Raw genomic sequence first — 20438 nt, forward strand, 5'->3', positions numbered from 1 at the left:
GATTACAGGCGTGAGCCACCACGCCCGGCCTCTTTCAGTCATTTCTGATGACACCGGAGAAGGCAGTGTCCTTTCCTTATTGTCTCTTTTTTTTTTTTACCTGGGTATTCTGGAAGTGTCTTTCCTCTGACAGTGTTGTTGGACGTGGGGAAACAAAAGGGTATCAAAGAGAAGGAGAGAAGGATAAAGACCACCCCTCATTCCCGCCCACCCAGAGGGGCAGCCTGGGGAGTCTATGGAGGAGGTGACTTTGAGCCATGATGTGACCTTAGATGAGGGGCCTCTCTGAGCCTCAGAAAGCTCTTCTGCAAAATGGGGCAAATAAAGAAATGCCCTCTGTGTGCAGTGGCTCAGGCCTGTAATCCCAGCACTCCGGGAGGCCAAGGCAGGAGAATCACTTGAGCGCAGGAGTTCCAGACCAGCCTGGGCAACATAGTGGGACCCCATCTCTACCAAAACATTTAAAAATTAGCCAGGCATCAGGTGTGGTGGCTCAGGCCTGTAATCCCAGCACTTTGGGAGGTTGAGGCAGACGGATTCCTTGAGCCCAGGAGTTTGAGACCAGCCTGGGCAACACAGTGAGACCCCTGCTTCTACACACACACCAAATTAGCCAGGTGTGGTGGTGCACATCTGTAGTCCCAGGTACTTGGGAGGCTGAGGTGAGAGAATCATTTGAGCCCTGAAGCTCAAGACTACAGTGAGCTGTGATTGTGCCACTGCCCTCCAGCCTGGGCAACAGACCAAGACTCTGTCTCAAAAAAAGGAAAGGGCCGGGCGCGGTGGCTCATGCTTGTAATCCCAGCACTTTGGGAGGCTGAGGCGGGCGGATCATGAGGTCAGGAGATTGAGACCATCCTAGCTAACACAGTGAAACCCCGTCTCTACTAAAAATACAAAAAAGTAGCCAGGCGTGGTGGCGGGCGCCTGTAGTCCCAGCTACTCAGGAGGCTGATGCAGGAGAATGGCGTGAACCCGGGAGGCAGAGTTTGCAGTGAACTGACATTGCACCACTGCACTCCAGCCTGGGCAACAGAGCAAGACTCCATCTCAAAAAAAAAACAAAAACAAAAAAAACGGAAAAGAAGGCCGGACGCAGTGGCTCACGCCTGTAATCCCAGCACTTTGGGAGGCTGAGGCGGGCGGATCACGAGGTCAGGAGTTTGAGACTAGTCTGGCCAACATAGTGAAACACTTTCTCTACTAAAAATACAAAAGATTAGCCAGGTGTAGTGGTGTGCACCTGTAATCCCAGCTACTCGGGAGGCTAGGGCAGGATAATTGTGTGAACCCGGGAGACGGAGGTTGCGGTGAGCCAAGATTGTGCCATTGCACTCCAGCCTGGGTGACAGTGCGAGACTCTGTCTCCAAAGAAAAAAAAAAAGGAAAAGAAATGCCATCCCGAGGTGATCCCTCACAGGAAGTGACTCAGAAAAGCAGTGAGCTACGAAAGCTATCTGAATGAAGCAAGATCGTCATCTGGGAGACACTGACTACCCACTCCTAGCAAAGGGCTCAGCAGCACATGGCCTCCCTGCGGGGATGCCCTCAGGGAAGATGTGGCCCAGAGGAGTTTTTTGGGCCTTGCTCCTCAGTCCTGGCTCTTAGTAGGACCCTCTGCAGCCAAACTAGCATATCCTGAGCCAGGCTGACCTTAAAAAGTAAGTATTCAGGGCCTAGGGACCTTGGGCAAAGCAGAGAAGCTGGTGTCAGATGAGGTGCAGCACGTACAGTAGGATAAGGTGTTCTCAGGTCCCCAGTGCAGCCCCAAGATGAGCCTGCAGTATTTTCCTTATATGATCTGGTCCTACTGTGGGCAGCGCTGCTGCCCAGAGCCTGAGAGGATTATGAAAACATGGCAACGGAAGTGAGGCCAGGGGACACAGCATGGGGGCATGAGGAGCAGGGGACAGCGGGTGGGGCTAGAGGAGAGGGAGGTTTAGGGAGGCCTCTGCTGCTGTGACTGTGAGCCCCAGCCAATGATGACGTGGCCACCGCACAATCTGGGTTCTGGGAACCATGTGATGGAATGTGTTCTGGGAATAGACTGCAGCCAGGAAAAAAAAAAAGCAGAAGGGTGCACCCTCCCTTCCTCAGCCAGGAAAACATTTCTGTAGCCCTTGCGGACCCAATGCGCAGAAGCGAGAGAGAGGAAAGCCAGGCTCATGTTTCCTTGGTTGTGCTTCAACTTCTAAAATATGTTTTTTCTATGAACATTTTAATGAGGGGTTGGACATAAGACAGAAAAATAACATTCTGAGAGCTCGTTTGGAGGCTCTAGCAGGGGAGCGCAGCTACTCTTATCCTCTTGACTGAAGACCGATCGTCCTCTATCGGGGATGGTCATCCTCTTCCATTGAGCGCACAGCTTCTGGAGGGACGCACATGGAGTGGTGAGGGAGGAAGGGGATACCCGCCTAGTCAGCCAGATCAGCCGAATCAACCCTGATGATCAATGGGGTGACACATGTCGCAGCCAGATCACCCTCACATCCCAAAAATAACATTCAGATTGCTTTTTTTTTTTTAAGATGTAGACTTTTCTTGAGACTTTCGTGCAAGGCAATGGACAGATAACCTTAACCTCCCAGAGAAAACACACATTGGCCACACAAAAAGGCGCTTCTCCGTATACCTGCCATAGTTATCAGCAACTTTGAAATGGCTTCTCAGACTCTCAGGGGTTGGCTTGTTGTGTTTGCTTTTGCAAATAACTCAGGCTTAAGTCCTGCTACTTTCAGAGCCTAGGGGACGCTTAAGGACTACCATCAGTTTAACACAGTGGCACTTGGAGCACATGCTACTTATGGTGGTGAGGAGGGGTGCTGGTGTGAGGGTCTGAACGCTTGCTTCTCCTCTGGCAGGGTGTGAGCAGCCAGAGGCCACTACCTGGGCAAGGATGCTTGCTCAGTGTCCATGGAGGGACATGTGATCCAGCAGGTGGGCAGGAACCAGGCCCCTGTGGCCGCCCAACTCTCCATAATAGAATCCTTGGTCATCCATGGGCCCGTAAACCATGACCACGTCTCCTGCCCTCAGCGCCAGCCTGCCCTTCCCCTGGCCCCCCATTTGCCCATCCCCAGGATCATAGTCCAGAGCTGCTATCATGATCTTTGGAGTCCACAGTGGGAGTCTCTTGGAGTTCCCCTGGAGCACCAGGGAGGAACCCTGGGGGATGGTGAGCCCCTGAAAGTCCTCGAGGTGGGCCACAGAAGGCAGGTGCCCTTGGGCCGGAGAACGCCACCTCCTATCAGTCTGCTCTGTCCCCACCTCCATCTCAGCCACTAGGCGCCCGGGGATATTGCCCACTTGCCTGTTGCACTCGCTGAGGTAGAAATCATGGGTGTCCTGAGAGCCCCACACTCTTAGCAACTGCCTTTTCTGGAAGACCAGCTCCTCCTCTGCAGCCTTGAGGTTGGCAGACATCACCAGGGGGTTGTAATCAGAGAGGGCCACAAAGACCCTGGCTGGAGTGTTGGTCCTCGTCCCCAGCTGTTGGGGGCCACCCCTGGGCATCTTGATGACTTTGGCAGATGGAGCTGGACACAGTGCCGAGCTGGGCTCATGGAGCTGGCACTCTCTCTTGACCCCTAGAGCTTGTCCTTGCCTGCTGTGGGGCTCAGGCTCCCTCCTCTCCTCTCGCCTCTCTGTGCCCCACAGATCCAAGCACAGTGCCTCCTGCTCCTCCTTCAAAATGTTATGGAAGTCAGATGCATACTGTTGGCTGGCGCCCAGCTGGGGAGGTGTGAACCCTTGGGCATCTTGCTTTTGCCGAAGTACCCTCTCAAGGGCAGGCTTTTCCTGACACGGTTCTTTCCTGGGCCCACACTCGGTGCGTAGATGGATGAATCCTGGAGCAGGGCTTTTGCTGGTGCCCATGTGCTGGTAGCAATTTTCCTTCTCCCCAGGCTGCTCACTGACCGAAGGTGGCCTGTGGTTCTGGGGACTCTTCTGAAAGAGCAGGTCCTTTCTACAGCCCTCCCAGGCCTCTGCAAGCTCCTGGGCTTGGCTGCCAGCCCCTGAACTCGGACATTCTCCTTCTGAGCCCAGGTTGGACACTGGGGATTGCCTCCTTGGGGGTTCTTCAAAGAATGCTTCTAGGAACTTGGCCTGGGGCTCCCCGCAGCTTCCAGGGTTGTGGGAGCTGGCCTTGGCACTCAGAGGAGCCAGTGCCAGCTTCTGGGGGCAGACGGGGAAGATGACTCTGTAGGTGGATGGGTCGCCACAAGTGTAGCTAAAGGGTGGAGTCTCTGGCCATCGGTGACACATGAAGAAGTCCTCGGGGATCTGAGCCGGCACTGAATCCAGGGACTCACCACAGAGTGACATGGTTCTCACTGAGACCTTCTGCCACGTGTAGCTGGCACCTGTAGCTGGGAGAATTCCAATAGGGTGCTCCCAGCAGTGGCATCGGCGACCTCACAAACCTTAAGCCCGTCTGCATACACAGCATAACCGGTGACCTGGACTCCATTGGAGGACCCAGCTGAGTCAATGGTCACAGGGAGCCAGCTGACCACCAGGACACCTGGCGAGGCATGGCGCTCCACCAGCACATCCAGCGGTGGGTGGGGAGGTCCTGCCAAGAGTGTGTCGAAGGTGATGGTGGAGGACATAGTTCCCCAATACACCTGCAGCAAGTCCCATGGCAGCCGCACCTCCACCCGTGCCCGGCAGTGCGTGCCGGGGCACAGGCCCTGGAAGGTGTAGCAGCTCACGCCCGCTGGGGTCAGGGCATGCTCTCGGTCATCAAGATATACCACATGGGGGTGGCGGTGGCTGCTGTAGACCCAGGTGATGTTGGCTGATGTGGCTGTGACATTCTGCAGGTGTAGCTGCATGGGAGCCATACGGAGCACCCCTTTGGTCCCCAGAAGGGGTCTGGAGAGGCTCTGCTTCCCCATGCTCTGCAGCAAGCCCAGCTGGCAGGCTTCCATCTTGGTATCCAGGATCTCTGTTGCTACTTCTGTCTTGGAGCCCACCCTGACCATCTGGCACAGCCCTCTGTCCACCACTCCCTGGGCTTTCCCAGATAATAAGCTGTCTTCCTCCAGAGCTTCATCCTGCCCCGCTGGGAGTTGATTGGGGCCAAGATCAGGGGATTTGGCAGGCAGGCAGCCTGGGATGTAGCTGTCCGGAATCTGCTCCACGAAGTTGGAGGGCACCAGCCCCCGCCGGCCATCCTCAAGCTCCCCCTCATAGAAGCCATCCTCATCCATGTCCCCAAAGATATATATGTAGTCCCCAGCTGTGAGGGGCAGCTCACCCTCAGGGTGATCATTGGGCCCCTCAAATGGGTTGTAGTTATACTGAGCCATGAAGATCTTGAGCTTGGGGGCAGCAGGAGCCGCCGAGCCCCCCATTTCCAGGGCCAGGGACATGCTGTCAGGCTCCAGGTCATCCACCTCACTGGCTGTGTCCCTGTCCAGAGTAGGGCAGGATGGCACGGTGGCCCACATCGACCCCTCAGAGGAGGAGTTTGACTGGGAGCTGGTTTTCTTGGACAGAGGTTGGCTGGCAGGGACTGTCTCTGAAACTTGGGGGACACTGGCTGACTCCCCAAGGGCAACTGGGCTCTCCTCGAGGGAGGCTTCCCTTTTCTCCTGTATGTCTCTGTTGGGCTGTGACACTGCGTAGTCTTCAGGCCGTGCCTGGAACTTGGGCCTTCTGCTACCTTTAACTTGGGACTCCGGCAATTTGACTGGTCTCCCAGGGCTGTTCAGGAGGGTGACCAGGCCGACACTGGAGCACCTGTATCTCCTACCAGGAAGCATGGAGGTCACACAGGGCCTTCTGCGGGTCGCGTTGCAGCTGCTGCTGCCTGTCCTGCCCGCGCGCCGCCTGCTGCAGCAGCTGTTCGGCGATCAAGGCGGAGGCATCGCGCTCTTGACACGCGCGGCCCAGGTGGCCGCGCACTTCGCTATTCTCAGCCTCCACCTTCCGCACCCAGTCGGTCTTGGCCTGCAGCCGCCCATTCTCCTCCGCCAGCCAGGCGTTTTTGAGCAGCGCCGCCTGCAGCTGTGTCTCGGCCTCCTGGCCACGTCGCCGCGCCGGGGCCTCCTGCGCGCCCAGCTCCTGGCACTCGCGCCGCCGCTGGTCCAGCTCGCGCTCCAGCGCCAGCATCTGCCGTCGCACCTCCTCGCAGGTTGCGCTCTGGCCGCCCGCCTCGGGCCAAGCGCCACCGTTGCCCTGCTGAAGCATCAGCTGCCTCTGCAGGCGCAGCACTTCCCGCTGGGACTCGCGCTGCAGGCGGTCTAAGTCTCTGACGTTGAGCTACTGGGTGCAGGGGCCGCCCCTTCCAGTATGCAGGTCGCTGCAGGGACCTGAGGCGACACGCGCCTGCAGGAGGTGGCACTCCTGCCGCAGCTCTTCGATCTGCTTGTCCTTGGCCAGCGGCGCGCTCGCCTGCTCCGACAGGTCCCGAGCGCGCTGGCGGGCAAAGACTTGGCATAGTTCCAGGCCGGCACAACTCTCGCCGGGTATAGGCGCGCTCACGGCCCGGAGGTTGGTCTCCTGCAGCTTGCGGGCGCGGTCAGCTAGGCGCCACGCGAGCTCGGTCAGCTCCGCGCGCTTTACCTTGAGCCGCTTCACCTTCTCGTCTGCCTGGTAGGGGCAGCCTGCACGCCGCAGCTGCTTGTTCTCCTCTTGCAGGGTATAACAGCGGCGCGCCAGCACCCACAACGCCTTGGCCAGCAGCCAGTCCAGCTTTATCAGCTCTTGGTGGCCCAGGCCAGGGGGTGAGGGAGTCAGGACTTCGCAGGGCTGGCTCTCAGAGCCTTCTCCTCCCTGGGGGTTGCTGAGTTTCCTGTGGGCTGATGGTGGTGGTGGCGGCGGGAGTGGCGATGGTGGCGGCGAGAGCCTCCGGGAGCCAGGGGTGGAGGTGTCTGGTGAGGAGGGCCGCTCCTCGGATTTGGAGGCCTTGGGGAGGCTCCGGGTGCTGTCAAGCGAGCGGGAACACGCAGGTGCGAAGCAATCAAGGGAGCTGGCGTGCGTGGAGAGCAGGCTGTCTGGGGAGCTGGAGCACGCAGAGGACACCAGGTCTAGCGAGCGGGAGCGCACACCGACTTCAGCACTCAGGCTGTCTGGAGATCCGAGTTGACAGGCGGGTTTGGGGGCGTGGCAAGAGCCGCTGGAGGTCTGGGGCAGCGGTTCTTCCAAGGAATGCACAGCTTGGGGGTCCGGTGATCCCGACAAAGCCGGGTGCCCGCGGAAGTGCGCCAGGATGTACTTGAGGAAGAGCTGGCGCTCCACCTCCAGCGCCGCCTGCAGATAGCGGATGCGTGCCGCCTGCTCGCCGTCAGTCTGCCAGCGAAGCTGCGCCAACACTTCCTGTAGGCGACAGCGGCACTGCGCCGCGGAAACCTCGGACGCCCCCGGGCGGCTACAGTGGCCGCGGTTCACCAGCTCCTCGGCCAGCTGACGCTGCAGCTCCCGGGCTTGGCGCACCACGCCATCGCGCTCCTGGTGCAGCAGCTGCTGCAGCTGCCGCTGCTCGGCCTCCTTCCAGCGCAGCAGCTGCCGGATCTCGGCCTCGCGTTCCCGCTGCATCTCCTCTTGCAGCTGCCGCAACTCCCGGCTGCGCTGTGCCTCCCACTTGGAGCGCAGATGGTCAGCCAGCTGCCGCCGCTCCCGCTCGGCCTCCTCACGCAGCTGGCGCTCCCGGGCAGCGAAGCGCCGCCGTTCCGCCCGCCAGCCTGCCCGCTCCGCCTCCAGCTCCGCCCGTAGCTTCTCCAGCTCCCGCCTCTGGTTCTCCAGCACTGCCGCCGCCGGGCTGGACCAGCCCGGCTTCTTGGGCGACGCGCCCAAGGGGCTGGGCGAGTCCTTGGCCATTGCGGCCGCGGCCCGGCTGGTCTCCAGACTTCGCCTGGCAGGCCTCAGCTCGCCAACGGCCGCCGCCGACCGCCCGGCGCGCCCCTTCCGGCGCCCCCGGGGGTCTCCGCGTGCCCCTTCCGCCTCTTGGCATGTTCCCCCGCCTCCTGCCGCGGGATGTCTGGCCCAGGCGCCTCTCCACCTGGCAAGGCCAGGGCTGGACTCCCACACCCCTGCTCAAACTGGCCCATGTCCCTTCCAGGATGCACGGGGGCTTTTCCGGTCCCTACACTTTTCCTGCTTCTAGCACCAAGTCCCTTGTGACCCTCCCCAGGCACCCTCCCAGGCACTGTGCAGTCCCAAGCAGGCCGCGGTGCCCTGAGGGAAGTCTGGGCTGCTGCTCCTGTACTTGGAGAAAGGGGCAGGGTGTGTGTGTTAAGGCCACCCATGGGGTGTGGGCATACCTGGTCATGGGTTCAAGTGGTGTATTTGGGTCAGGTGGCTGGAAAATGCAGCAGGATAGGCCTCAACTTGGCTAGACCTGGACTCCCCAGGACCCTTCAGCCCCCTAACAGCCCTGATCACCCAGCTGGTCATCCACCTTTTGGGGAAAGGATGTGCCTGATACACATTTGTGTTACTGCGCAGAGTCGGCTCAGAGGAGGTGTAAGCGAAAAGACCCTCCCCAGCAAGGTGGCATAGGGACCCAGGGCCAGATAGGCATGAGGGGCACTGCCCAAACTGGCCATCTGGCCTGTCTACCTCCCACATCCAGGTACCACCTGGTGACAAACGCTGGAGCCCCAGTGTCTGGGCTACTCATTGGCATCTTAGGTAGAGGCCTCAGGATGGGCCAGGAGTGAGGGTGAGGCTTCAGCAGAAATGTTGGAGGCATCCTGAGCTGCAGAAGAAACACACACACACACACACACACACACACACACAGAGCAGCAGAAGAAACATACACACACACACACACACACACACACACACTGAACTGAAGGAATACACACACTGAGCTGCAGAAGAAACATACATACACACACTGAACTGAAGAAATACACACACACACACACACACACACACTGTCTCTCTGACTGGTGGCCACCTGTGTGGCTTGGGAGCTAAGAAGCCCTGCTTCAGTCTGGCTCCTCTTTGCCCTTCCTGTCTGCTCCTGGTGCCAAGTGGCTTTTGGGAGACATGGATGGACACCTGATACCTGGCAGTCTGCATCGAGACGTTGATTTTTTTTTTTTTTTTTTTGAGATGGGGCCTCACTCTGTCGCCAGGCTGGAGTGCAGTGGCGCAATCTTGGCTCATTGCAACCTCTACCTTCCACGTTCAAGAGATTCTCCTGCCTCAGCCTCCCAAGTAGCTGGGATTACAGGCTTGAGCCACCATGCCCAGCTAATTTTTTGTACTTTTTAGTAGAGACAGGGTTTCAGTATGTTGGCCAGGATGGTCTTGAACTTCTGACCTCAAGTGATCCACCCGCCTCGGCCTCTTAAAGTGCTGCGATTACAGGCATGAGCCACTGTGCCCGACAAGACCTTGATATTGAAGTCACATCAGAGGCCCCTTTGCTTCTTGGTCTGTCGTGTCTCCCTGTCCCCAGGAAGCACCTGGGACCTCTCACAACTGCTGTGTTCACTCAGCTTATGGCCCTCCTTTACAACACTCAAGTTTTTCAAATCAGTTTCCCCAGAACCCACAGAACATGCCTTTAGGCAGTGTCAAGTAACAAGAACATCGGGAATTATGGCTGCAGATGTTCTTTTTTTTTTTTTTTTTTTTTTTTGAGATGGAGTCTCGCTCTGTCGCCCAGGCTGGAGTGCAGTGGCGCGATCTCTGCTCACTGCAAGCTCCGCCTCCTGAGTTCACGCCATTCTCCTGCCTCAGCCTCTCAAGTAGCTGGGACTACAGGCACCTGCCACCACGCCTGGCTAATTTTTTTGTATTTTCAGTAGAGATGGGGTTTCACCATGTTAACCAGGATGGTCTCGATCTCCTGACCTTGTGATCTGCCCGCCTCGGCCTCACAAAGTGCTGGGATTACAGGCGTGAGCCACCGCGCATGGCCCTTTATTTATTTTATTTTATTTTTGAGACAGAGTTTTGCTCTGTCACCAGGCTGGCATGCAGTGGCACGATTTCGGCTCACTGCAACCTCCAACTCCCTCGTTCAAGTGATTCTCCTGCCTCAGCCTCCTGAGTAGCTGGGATTACAGGCATGCGCCACCATGCCCAGCTAATTTTTGTATTTTTAATAGAGACGGGGTTTCATCATGTTGGCCAGGATGATTTCGATCTCCTGACCTTCTGATCCTCCCACTTTGGCCTCCCAAAATGGTGGGATTACAGGCGTGAGCCACCGTGCCCAGCCCAGATGTTCTTTATGAGAGGTGAGGCAGATGTAGTGTGTATGTGAGAGGAAGGGGAGGTGAGATGCAAGGATGGCCTTAGCCTTGAACTGGTGCTGGGCTCCTGGACATGGTAGCCACAGGGAGGACTATCTTGAGAGAATCTTCATCACAGCCCTGTTTTATGGAAGAGAACCTGAGGCTCAGTGAGAGCCACTGGCTTGCCAGGGCACATGGGCAACTGAGGCAGAGCTGGTGGGTGGGGTTTCACAGCCTGGATGCCCTGCTGCAGTCTCCAGTAGGGCCTCAACTGTCAGGTCAGGAGGGCAGGCTGGGCCAGGCATGGTGGCACAGACCTGTAATCCCAGCCCTTTGGGTGACCAGGGTGGGAGGATCACTTGAGCCCAGGAACTCAAGACCTGCCTGAGCATCATAGAGAGACCCTGTCTCTACAAAAAAAATTTTAGCTGGGCGTGCTGGTGCATGCCTGTAGTGCCAGCTACCCAGGAGGCTGAGATGGGAGGGTCACTTAAGCCCGGGAGTTTGAGACTAGCCTGGGCAACAGAGTGAGGGAGACCCAGTCTGCATTTCCAGCTGAGATGAAATGACTGCTTGAGCCTGCAAGGTGAGGTCAAAGTCGCAATGAGCTGTGATGGCACCACTGCACTCCAGCCTGGGCAACAGAGCAAGACTGTCTCAAAAAAAAAAAAAAAAAAAAAGCCGGGTGCGGTGGCTCACTCCTGTAATCCCAGCACTTTGGGAGGCCAAGGCAGGCGGATCACGAGGTCAGGAGATAGAGTCCATCCTGGCTAACATGGTGAAACCCCGTCTCTACTAAAAATACAAAAAATTAGCCATTAGCCAGGCGTGGTGGCGGGCACCTGTAGTCTCACTTATTTGGGAGGCCGAGGCAGGAGAATGACATGAACTCAGGAGGTGGAGCTTGCAGTGGGCCGAGATCCCGCCACTGCACTCCAGCCTGGGCGACAGAGTGAGACTCCATCTCAAAAATAAAAATAAAAATAAAAATAAAAATAAAAATAAAAAGAGAGTAGGCTGTCACCAAGAAAAAGGATACTGGGGTGGATGGGTCTCTGGGAACCCCACAGTTACCATCCAGCAGCTGCCCCAAAGTATGTCAAAAGCATTCGGGAATGTTGGTTGAGTGGATGAGCAAAGCCAGGCTTCCCCAGGGCTGGGTTTCTGCCATCCCTGTTCCCATCATGTTGTGCAGTGATTGTCCAGTGACCTGCCTGTCACCCCCATCAACTCTGATCTTGGGGAGAGCAGAAGCCATGTTTTCCCTTGTCCCTATTGCATCCCTGCATGTGACTTAGCACATCACTGGTGCCCAAGACATATGAGAATGAGTTGCAGGGAGGCAGGAGTCCCTGCATGAGCTCACCATGCTGCTGCCTTCTCCAGGTTCAACTTTCTCACCTATTAAATGAAAGAGATGGTTTCTTTTTTTTTCTTTGAGATGGAGTCTCACTCTGTCACCCAGGCTGGAGTGCAGTGGCATGATCTCGGCACACTGCAATCTTCACCTCCTGGGTTCACGTGATTCTCCTGCCTCAGCCTCTCAAATAGCTGGGATTACAAACACTTGCCACCATGCCTAGCTGATTTTCATAGTTTTAGTAGAGACGAGGTTTCGCCATGTTGGCCAGGCTGGTCTTGAACTCCTGACCTCAAGTGATCCACAGGCCTCAGCCTCCCAAAGTGCTGGGATTACAGGCATGAGCCACCATGCCCAGCCTGAAAGTGGTGGTTTCAAACTGGGTTCTTTGGGGCTCCAGGGTTCCTTGGAAATATAGAACTGCTGGGCACACACCTATACTCCCAGCTACTTGGAAGACTGAGGCAGGAGGCTTGCTTGGATCCAGGACTTCTGGATTGTAATGTACTATACTGATGGGGTGTCTGCACTAAATTTGGCATAAATTGGTGACTTCCGGGGAGCAGGAAACCACCAGCTTATCTAAGGAGAGGTGAACTGGCCCAGGTTAGAAAAGGAGCAGGTTGGCCGGGCTCGGTGGCTCATGCCTGTAATCCCAGCACTTTGGGAGGCCAAGGCGGGCAGGTCACCTGAGGTCAGGAGTTCGGGACCCACCTGGCTAACATGGTGAAAACCGTCTCTACTAAAAATGCAAAAATTACCTAGGCATTGTGGCGCATGCATGCCTAATCCCAGCTACTCGGCAGGCTGAGGCAGGAGAATTGCTTGAATCTGCGAGGTGGAGGTTGCAGCAAGCTGAGATTGCACCACTGCACTCCAGCCTGGGCGATAGAGTGAGATTCCATCTCAAAAAAAAAAAAAAAAAGAAAGAAAGAAAAAGGAAAACGAAAAGGAGCAGGTCAAAACTCCTGTGCTGGCTGGGCGCAGTGGCTCACGCCTGTAATCCCAGCACTTTGGGCAGTTCAAGACCAGCCTGACCAATATAGTGAAACCCCATCTCTACTAAAAATACAAAAATTAGCCAGGCATGGTGGCACACGCCTGTAATCTCAGCTACTCGGGAGGCTGAGGCAGGAGAATGGCTTGAACCCAGGAGGTGGAGGTTACAGTGGGCTGAGATCGTGCCATTGCACTCCAGCCTGGGCAACAGAGACTCCATCTCAAAGAGAAATAAAAAAATTGTGGCCCAGAATGGTGTCTTAAGCCTGTATTCCCAGCCCTTTGGGAGGCAGGGATGGGTGGATTACTTGAGCTCTGAAGTTTGAGACCAGCCTGGGGAACATGACACCCACCTCTACAAAAAACACAAAAATTAACTGGGCATGGTGGTGCATGCCTGTACTCCTAGAGACTTGGGTGGCTGAGGTGGGAAGATTGCTTGAGCCTGGGACGTCAAGACTGAAGTGAGCCATGAGTGAGTCACCGCACTCCTGCCTGGGAGACATAGTGACACCCTGTTTCTAAAACAAACAAAAAAAGGCCAGGCATAGTGGCGTGTGCCTGTAGCCCCAGCTACTTGGGAGGCTGAAGTGGGAGAATTGTTTGAGCCCAAGAATTCAAAGCTGCAGTGAGCAATGATCATGCCACTGCACTCCAGCCTGGGCTACAAAGAGAGACTCCACCTCTAAAAAAAAGTAAAATAAAATAAATTTTAAAATTGTTTTATTATTTATTTTTTGGAGACAGGGTCTTGCTCTGTCATCCAGGCTGGAGTGCAGTGGCATGATCTCGGCATACTGCAACGTTCGCCTCCTGGACTTAAGCAATCCTCTCACTTCAGCCTCCCGAGTAGCTGTGACTACAGGCTAGCACCACCATGCCCGGCTAATTTTTCTTTTCTTTTTTCTTTTTTTTGTATTTTTTTTTTTTGTAGAGATAGGGTCTTACCATGTTGCCCAGGCTGGTCTTAAACTCCTGACCTCGAGCAATCCACCTGCCTCGGCCTCCCAAAGTACTGAGATTACAGGCATGAGCCACCACACCTGGCCAATAAAAAAATTAATAGGCTGGGCGCAGTGGCTCATGCCTGTAATCCCAGTAAGGAGGCCGAGGTGGGCAGATCACGAGGTCAGGAGTTCGAGACCAGCCTGGCCAATATGGTGAAACCCTGTCTCTACTAAAAACACAAAAATTAGCTGGGCATGGTGGCAGGTGCCTGTAATCCCAGCTACTCGGGAGGCTGAGGCAGGAGAATTGCTTGAACCCAGGAGGTGGAGGTTGCAGTGAGCTGAGATCACGCCATTGCACTCCAGCCTGGGCAACAGAGCGAGAGTTTGAGTCAAAAAAAAAAGAAAAAAAAATTAACAACAGGCCAGATGTGACGGCTCATGCCTGTAATCTCACCACTATGGGAGGCTGAGACGGGCAGATCACTTGAGCTCAGGAGTTCAAGACCAGCCTAGACAACATGGCAAGGCTGGATCTCTATAAAAAAATTACAAAATTTAGCCTGGCATGGTGGTGCACGCCTGTAGTCCCAGCTATTTGGGAGGCTGAGATGGAAGGATACCTTGAGCCTGGGAGGCAGAGGTTACAGTGGACTGAGATTGTGCCACTCCACTTCTACCTGGACGAAAGAGCCAGACCCTGTTTCAAACAACCAAAAAAACAAAAAACCCAACCCCCCAAAATAAAAACAATAATAATAAATAAAAATAAATAAAACAGAAATACCATAGGCCTGTTGGGAGGAGGTATGCAGGAAGCGGATGGGGAGAGACACTGCCCCTACTTGCTTCAATGGGCAGATCTACTCTTTTTTTTTTGAGACGGAGTCTGGCTCTGTCACCCAGGCTGGAGTGCAGTGGTGCAATCTCGGCTCACTGCAACCTCCGCCTCACGGGTTTATGCCATTCTCCTGCCTCAGCCTCCCGAGTAGCTGGGACTACAGGCGCCCGCCACCGAGCCCGGCTAATTTTTGTATTTTTAGTAGAGATGGGGTTTCACCGTGCCAGCCAAGATGGTCTCGATCTCCTGACCTCGTGATCCACCCTCTTCGGCCTTCCAAAGTGCTGGGATTACAGGTGTGAGCCACAGCACCCGGCCGGCAGATCTACTCTTAAGTGTCATTTATCAGATTCGAAGAAGGGTTTTGGTTTAATAAAGCGTTATGCTCCTTGAAACAAGTTTGAGAACCCCTGGGTTAGAGGACCTCTTGCCCATTGTGTGCTCACACACACACGACACACACATACCCCATCCCAGTACGTAATGGCTTCCCTGACCCGGAGAGAAGGCGATATGTCCCCCTTACATCTCAGTTGGCTCCACATCGCCAGCTCTGTATTCCACTTTCCCTCTCTCTACAACCCCAGTCTATGACTTTTGGGCCATGGAGTCTGGGTTCCTGGGCAACCTGGTTCACATCCTTCTCCTGCGGGCATGGCCTGGCTCCATTTCTGTTCGGCTACCAAAGCCCCAAGCTTTGTAGAGCCTGCCTGGCCTTGAGGAGGGGAATGGGCTCCATCCTGAGAGCCTGCAGGAGGGTTTAAGCTTCCCATCCCCCATTGCTACAGTAGCTCCCCCAGCTTTTCATTCCATATCCTTTATTTTTATTTATTAAAAACTTAATTTTTGGCCGGGCGCGATGGCTTACGCCTGTAATCCCAGCACTTTGGGAGGCCGAGGCAGGAGGATCACGAGGTCAGGAGATCGAGACCATCCTGGCTAACACGGTGAAACCCCGTCTCTACTAAAAATACAAAAAATAGCCAGGCGTGGTGGCGGGCGCCTGTAGTCCCACCTACTTGGGAGGCTGAGGGAGGAGAATGGCGTGAACCCGGGAGGCAGAGCTTGCAGTGAGCTGAGATAGCACCACCGCACTCCAGCCTGGCGACAAAGTGAGACTCTGTCTCGAAAAAAAAAAACAAAAAAAAAACACTTAATTTTTTTTTTTGTAGAGACAGGGTCTCCCTATGTTGCCTGGGCTGGTCTCAAACTCTTAATCTCGAGTGATCCTCCCACCTCAGCCTCCCAGAGGGCTGGGATTACAGGCATGAGCCACCACACCCAGCCGCATATTTTTTATTTTTGTTTCTATGTGTTTTCTGTCTGTTCTTTGCTGTCTCCTCCATGTCTAGAACAGTGCCTGCCACATGATAGGTGCTCAGTAAATACAGGACTGAAGAAGACAGAGGCAGACAGGCCAGATGTGGCTGCTGTCCTTAGGGAATTGACAGTCCATGATCTATGAGAATGAGCTGCAGACTGGGAGGCAGATGTCGCAGCATGGGCTCACCAAGCTCCTACCCTCTCCCGGTCCAGCTTTCTCACCTATGAAATAAAAGTGAAGCTGGACATGGTGGCCCACGCCTCTAATCTCAGCAGTTTGGGAGGCCAAGGTGGGTGGATCACTTGAGATCAGGAGATTGAGACCAGCCTGGCTAACATGGTGAAACCCCATCTCTACTAAAAAACACAAAAATTAGCCGGGCGTGGTGGCAGGTGCCTGTAATCCCAGCTACTCGGGAGGCTGAGGCAGGAGAATTGCTTTAACCTAGGAAGTGGAGGTTACAGTGAGCTGAGGTTGTGCCACTGCACTCCAGCCTGGGTGACAGAGCAAGACTCTGTCGCAAAATAAATAAATAAACAAACAATAAATGAAAGTGATGGATTACATGAATGGTTTTCAAACTGGGTTCCTCAGGGCTCAGTTTGGGGGAGAATGCAAAGGTTAAATACAAATAACAATGGAATGTAGTAACATTGGCGCTTGAGCGAGTGCTCTGGGTGAGGAATGTGGTGCTCATGGGGAGAAGAGCCACATCAGAGCAGGCTTCCTGGATGAGGCAAGGAGGAAACACAAGAGCTGAGAGCTGAAGGAGAGGGAGTGAGGGCTGCCAGAGGAGCTGGGAGGCGATTTCAGGCAGTGGGAACTGGAGCTGCAAACCCCCAGCCTCCTGCACTCTGGCTATCTGTACCAGCCCTCACCCATGCCCACCACCCTCAGGGCACGCATATCCCTTCTTGCACTGATATTTTCCCGTCCTATCATGACCCTCGTTTGAGGGTGCAGGGAGGACTGGAGCTCAGAGAGGGAGGGTCACCTGGCCAGACCCTAACCAGCTGAGTTCCAGTGGAGTTCCTTCCATCCCCCAGCACTGGATGGGGCTGGATACCTGGAGAGGGACCATGCTGCTCTTCCTGGGCCCTGCAGCCTGCCTGGCTGGTCCACATCTTCCTGGGCCAGGAGGGCAGTATTGTGCGAGCTTCTAGCTCTCTGGCTGGGGCCCCATAGCCTACTGGGCTGGCTTCCTGCCCTGGTGGCCCTGGCCCAGCTCCCCAGCTCATGTGCCTCTGCAGCGAGTGGTTCAGCCCCTTCCCATCTGCACTTTACAAGCCTCATCGTTGAATCCTCCCCATAGCCAGGGAGCCTGGCACTCTCCTCTCCAGAGAAGGAAACTGTCCAGGGTCACACAGGGACTTATGTGCAGGTCTGTGTGACCTGAGTCTGGGCTCTGAACTGGTGCTTGCAGGGTCTTGCCCTCTGGCTCTGGCAGCCTGAGTGTTACTGTAATCCCTGAGCCTTTGAACAAGCAGGCACTGCTTCCTGAGATCCCCATTGCTGCTGTCAGCGTCTCTGTTTCCCAGCTCCACACTGCTGCCAGGACAGACGTATCTTCTGTCTTGTAGCATCTCCATTTCTCTTCCCTTTAGATCTATTTTTTTTTTTTTTTTTTTTTTGAGATGGAGTCTCGTTCTATCATCCAGGCTGGAGTGCAGTGGCGCAATCTTGGCTCATCCAGGCTGGAATGCAGTGGCGCAATCTTGGCTCACTGTAACTTCTGTCTCCTGGATTCAAGCGATTCTCCTGCCTCAGCCTCCCAAGTAGCTGGGATTACAGGCGCATGCCACCACGCCTGGCTAATTTTTGTATTTTTAGCAGAGACGAGGTTTCACCACGTTGGCCAGGCTGGTCTCAAACTCCTGACCTCAGGTGATCTGCCCACCTCAGCCTCCCAAAGTGCTGAGATTACAGGCATGAGCCACCGCTCCCAGGCTGGATCTATTTCAATCACCCTCCTTCCTCTGCAGCCTGAAACTTGAGGCTTTGCCCACTTCCCAAAGGCACGAGTAGCAATGACCATTTGTTCTGTCATTTGGCCATAGCTCTAGGTCAGAGGACAGTCCTTCATCAAATGTTTGTTAAGCATCCAATCTAGCCAGGGGATGACAAGGGCCAAGTGATGTGTTAATTTCTTCATTCACTAAGCACAGAGAATGGAGTAGAAGGAAGGTGGAAAGGAGAAGGAAGGAAAAGAGAGAAGACGGAGGATACAAAGGAAGGAAGGTGGGAGGGAGAAAGGAAAGAAAGAGGGAGTCCTTTAGGTTATCTAAGCCCCCTCAGGACTTGGTCTGGCCCTCACAGTCCAAGAACAGACTTGGGCTTGAGCCTCTGACCAGCCAGATGACTGAGAAGCTGAGGAACAGCTTGAGCCTCAGTTTTTTCCTCTGTAAATGGGGTTGATAGCAGTTCTGACCCAGCGGGCTGTTGGGGGAGTCACAGAGATGCTGGGTGCTGCCTTTGCACTGAAAAGGGTCCAGGCTAGGTGGCTAACACCTGTAATCCCAGTACTTTGGGAGGCTGAGGTGGGAGAATCTCTTGAGTCCATGAGTTACAGACCAGCCTGGGTAATATAGAGACAAACTGTCTCTATAAATTTTTTTTTCCAAAAATTAGCCAGGCATGGAGGTGTGCACCTGTAGTTCTAGCTGCTTGAGAGTCTGAAGTGGGAGGATAACTTGAGTACAGGAGGTTGAGGCTGCACTGAGCCATGATCACACCACTATACTCCAGCCTGGGTGACAGAGCCAGACCCTATCTCAAAAAAAAAAAAAAAAAAAAAATCAAAGGGGTCCAGCATGCATCTTACCGTCAGCTTACCTAAGGGAGAATGATAAATTGAGTCCCTGCCACAATGGACATGGGGAGTGTAGTGGGAGGGAATGGCAAAGGCACCACAGGCAGAGGGAACAGCCTGGGCACAGTGGGGGGTGTGATGTGGCACAGCACTGATTGTGGGAAGCGAGGGATGTGGGAGATGAGGCTTCAGGTAGTCAGAGGGAGGTTGAGGCAAAGCCTCACCTGCATGCTCTAGATGAGGTCCAATTCCTGGTACCCAGCTTCCTAGCCCCGTGATGGGCCACTTCTCCCAGGGCCACAGTTTTCTCTCCTATCAAATAGAACATGTTAGCACTGCTCTATGGTGCCAATGAAGGGTATAAGTGTCCAGTGCCCATTTCCTGCCCCAGCAAAGGCACTTTCTTTCCCTTGTCCTCTTGCCTACTGGGGAACTCCTTCCATCCCTGGTTCCTCCCCCAGCTTCTGCGAGGCCCCTCCTCTGAGCCCCCACACCTCATCAAACCCTCAACACCCTCTGGTGTTTTCCTTGGTGCCTCTTCAAGATGCTGTGAGCTCCTTGGGGGCAGGTGGTGCCTGTGTACCTCTTTTTTTTTTTTTTTTTTTTTTGAGACGGAGTCTCGCTCTGTCGCCCAGGCTGGAATGCAGTGGCACGATCTCGGCTCACTGCAAGCTCCACCTCCCGGGTTCACGCCATTCTCCTGCCTCAGTCTCCTGAGTACTGGTACTACAGGGGCCCACCACTGCGCCCGGCTAATTTTTTCTTTTTTTCTTTTTTTTTTTTTGAGACGGAGTCTCGCTCTGTCTCCCAGGCTAGAGTGCAGTGGCACAATCTCCGCTCACTGCAAACTCCGCCTCCCGGGTTCACGCCATTCTCCTGCCTCAGCCTCCGGAGTAGCTGGGACCACAAGCACCCACCACCACGCCCAGCTAATTTTTTGTGTTTTTAGTAGAGACGGGGTTTCACCATGTTAGCCAGGATGGTCTCGATCTCCTGACCTCATGATCTGCCTGCCTCGGCCTCCCAAAGTGCTAGGATTACAGGCGTGAGTCACCGCGCCTGGCCTTTTTTTTTTTTTCTATTTTTAGTAGAGATGGGCTTTCCCTGTGGTCTTGATCTCCTGACCTCGTGATCCACCTGTCTCGGCCTCCCAAGGTGCTGGGATTACAGGCGTGAACCACCGCGCCTGGCCCTGTGTATCTCTTTTTCTGGACCTGGGCCCAAGGCCTAATAGGTGAGTGCCCAGGACTCCATGCTGACTGGAGGAAGGAACAGCATGTGGTCAATGTGAGCAGAAGGGCCTGGTAGTCCAGGAGAAGGAAGAAGCCACTTCTTTTCAAAAAAATTTATTGCCAGGCATGGCGGCTCACGCCTGTAATCCCAGCACTTTGGGAGGCCGAAGCGGGCAGATCAGGAGGTCAGAAGTTCGAGATCAGCCTGACCAACATGGTGAAACCCCATCTCTACTAAAAATGCAAAAATTAGCTGGGCATAGAGGCGCGCATGTGTAATCCCAGCTACTCGGGAGGCTGGGGCAGGAAAATCGCTCGAACCCAGGAGGCGGAGGTTGCAGTGAGCCGAGATTGCGCCACTGCACTCCAGCCTGGGCGACAGGGCAAGACTCCATCTCAAAAAAAAAAAAAAAAATTTATTACTGGCCGGGTGTGGTGGGTCACGCCTATAATCCCAGCACTTTGGGAGGCGAAGGCGGGTGGATCACGAGGTCAGGAGATCGAGACCATCTTGCCTAACACAGTGAAACCCCATCTCTACTAAAAATACCAAAAAAAAAAAAAAAAAAAATTAGCCGGGCGTGGTGGCGGGCTCCTGTAGTCCCAGCCACTCAGGAGGCTGAGGCAGGAGAATGGCGTGAACCCGGGAGGCGGAGGTTGCAGTGAGCGGAGATCGCGCCACAGCACTCCAGCCTGGGCGAAGAGCGAGACTCCGTCT

General features: G+C 54.9%; 1 protein-coding gene and 2 non-coding genes across 3 annotated transcripts; 2 read left to right on the forward strand and 1 right to left on the reverse strand.

Moving 5' to 3' along the window:
• Positions 1-1745: 1745 nt before the first annotated feature.
• On the forward strand, positions 1746-1888 carry LOC112206813 (small Cajal body-specific RNA 17). The gene has a single exon (XR_002941283.1). It is a non-coding gene; the product is annotated as a small Cajal body-specific RNA 17 (non-coding RNA).
• An 85-nt stretch (positions 1889-1973) lies between these two features.
• Positions 1974-2056, forward strand: LOC112206810 (small Cajal body-specific RNA 18). Its single transcript, XR_002941280.1, has one exon. It is a non-coding gene; the product is annotated as a small Cajal body-specific RNA 18 (non-coding RNA).
• Positions 2057-2822: 766 nt separating this feature from the next.
• RIMBP3C (RIMS binding protein 3C) lies at positions 2823-7915 on the reverse strand. The gene is given in 3 exon segments (XM_016939776.4): positions 2823-4359; positions 4362-5696; positions 5698-7915. Coding segments are annotated over 3 exon segments (4920 nt in total). The 5' UTR covers positions 7831-7915; the 3' UTR covers positions 2823-2907.
• Between the last annotated feature and the right edge of the window lie 12523 nt (positions 7916-20438).

The sequence above is a fragment of the Pan troglodytes genome, chromosome 23, assembly GCF_028858775.2.
Source record: "Pan troglodytes isolate AG18354 chromosome 23, NHGRI_mPanTro3-v2.0_pri, whole genome shotgun sequence".
NCBI classification, from domain to species: Eukaryota; Metazoa; Chordata; class Mammalia; order Primates; family Hominidae; genus Pan; species Pan troglodytes.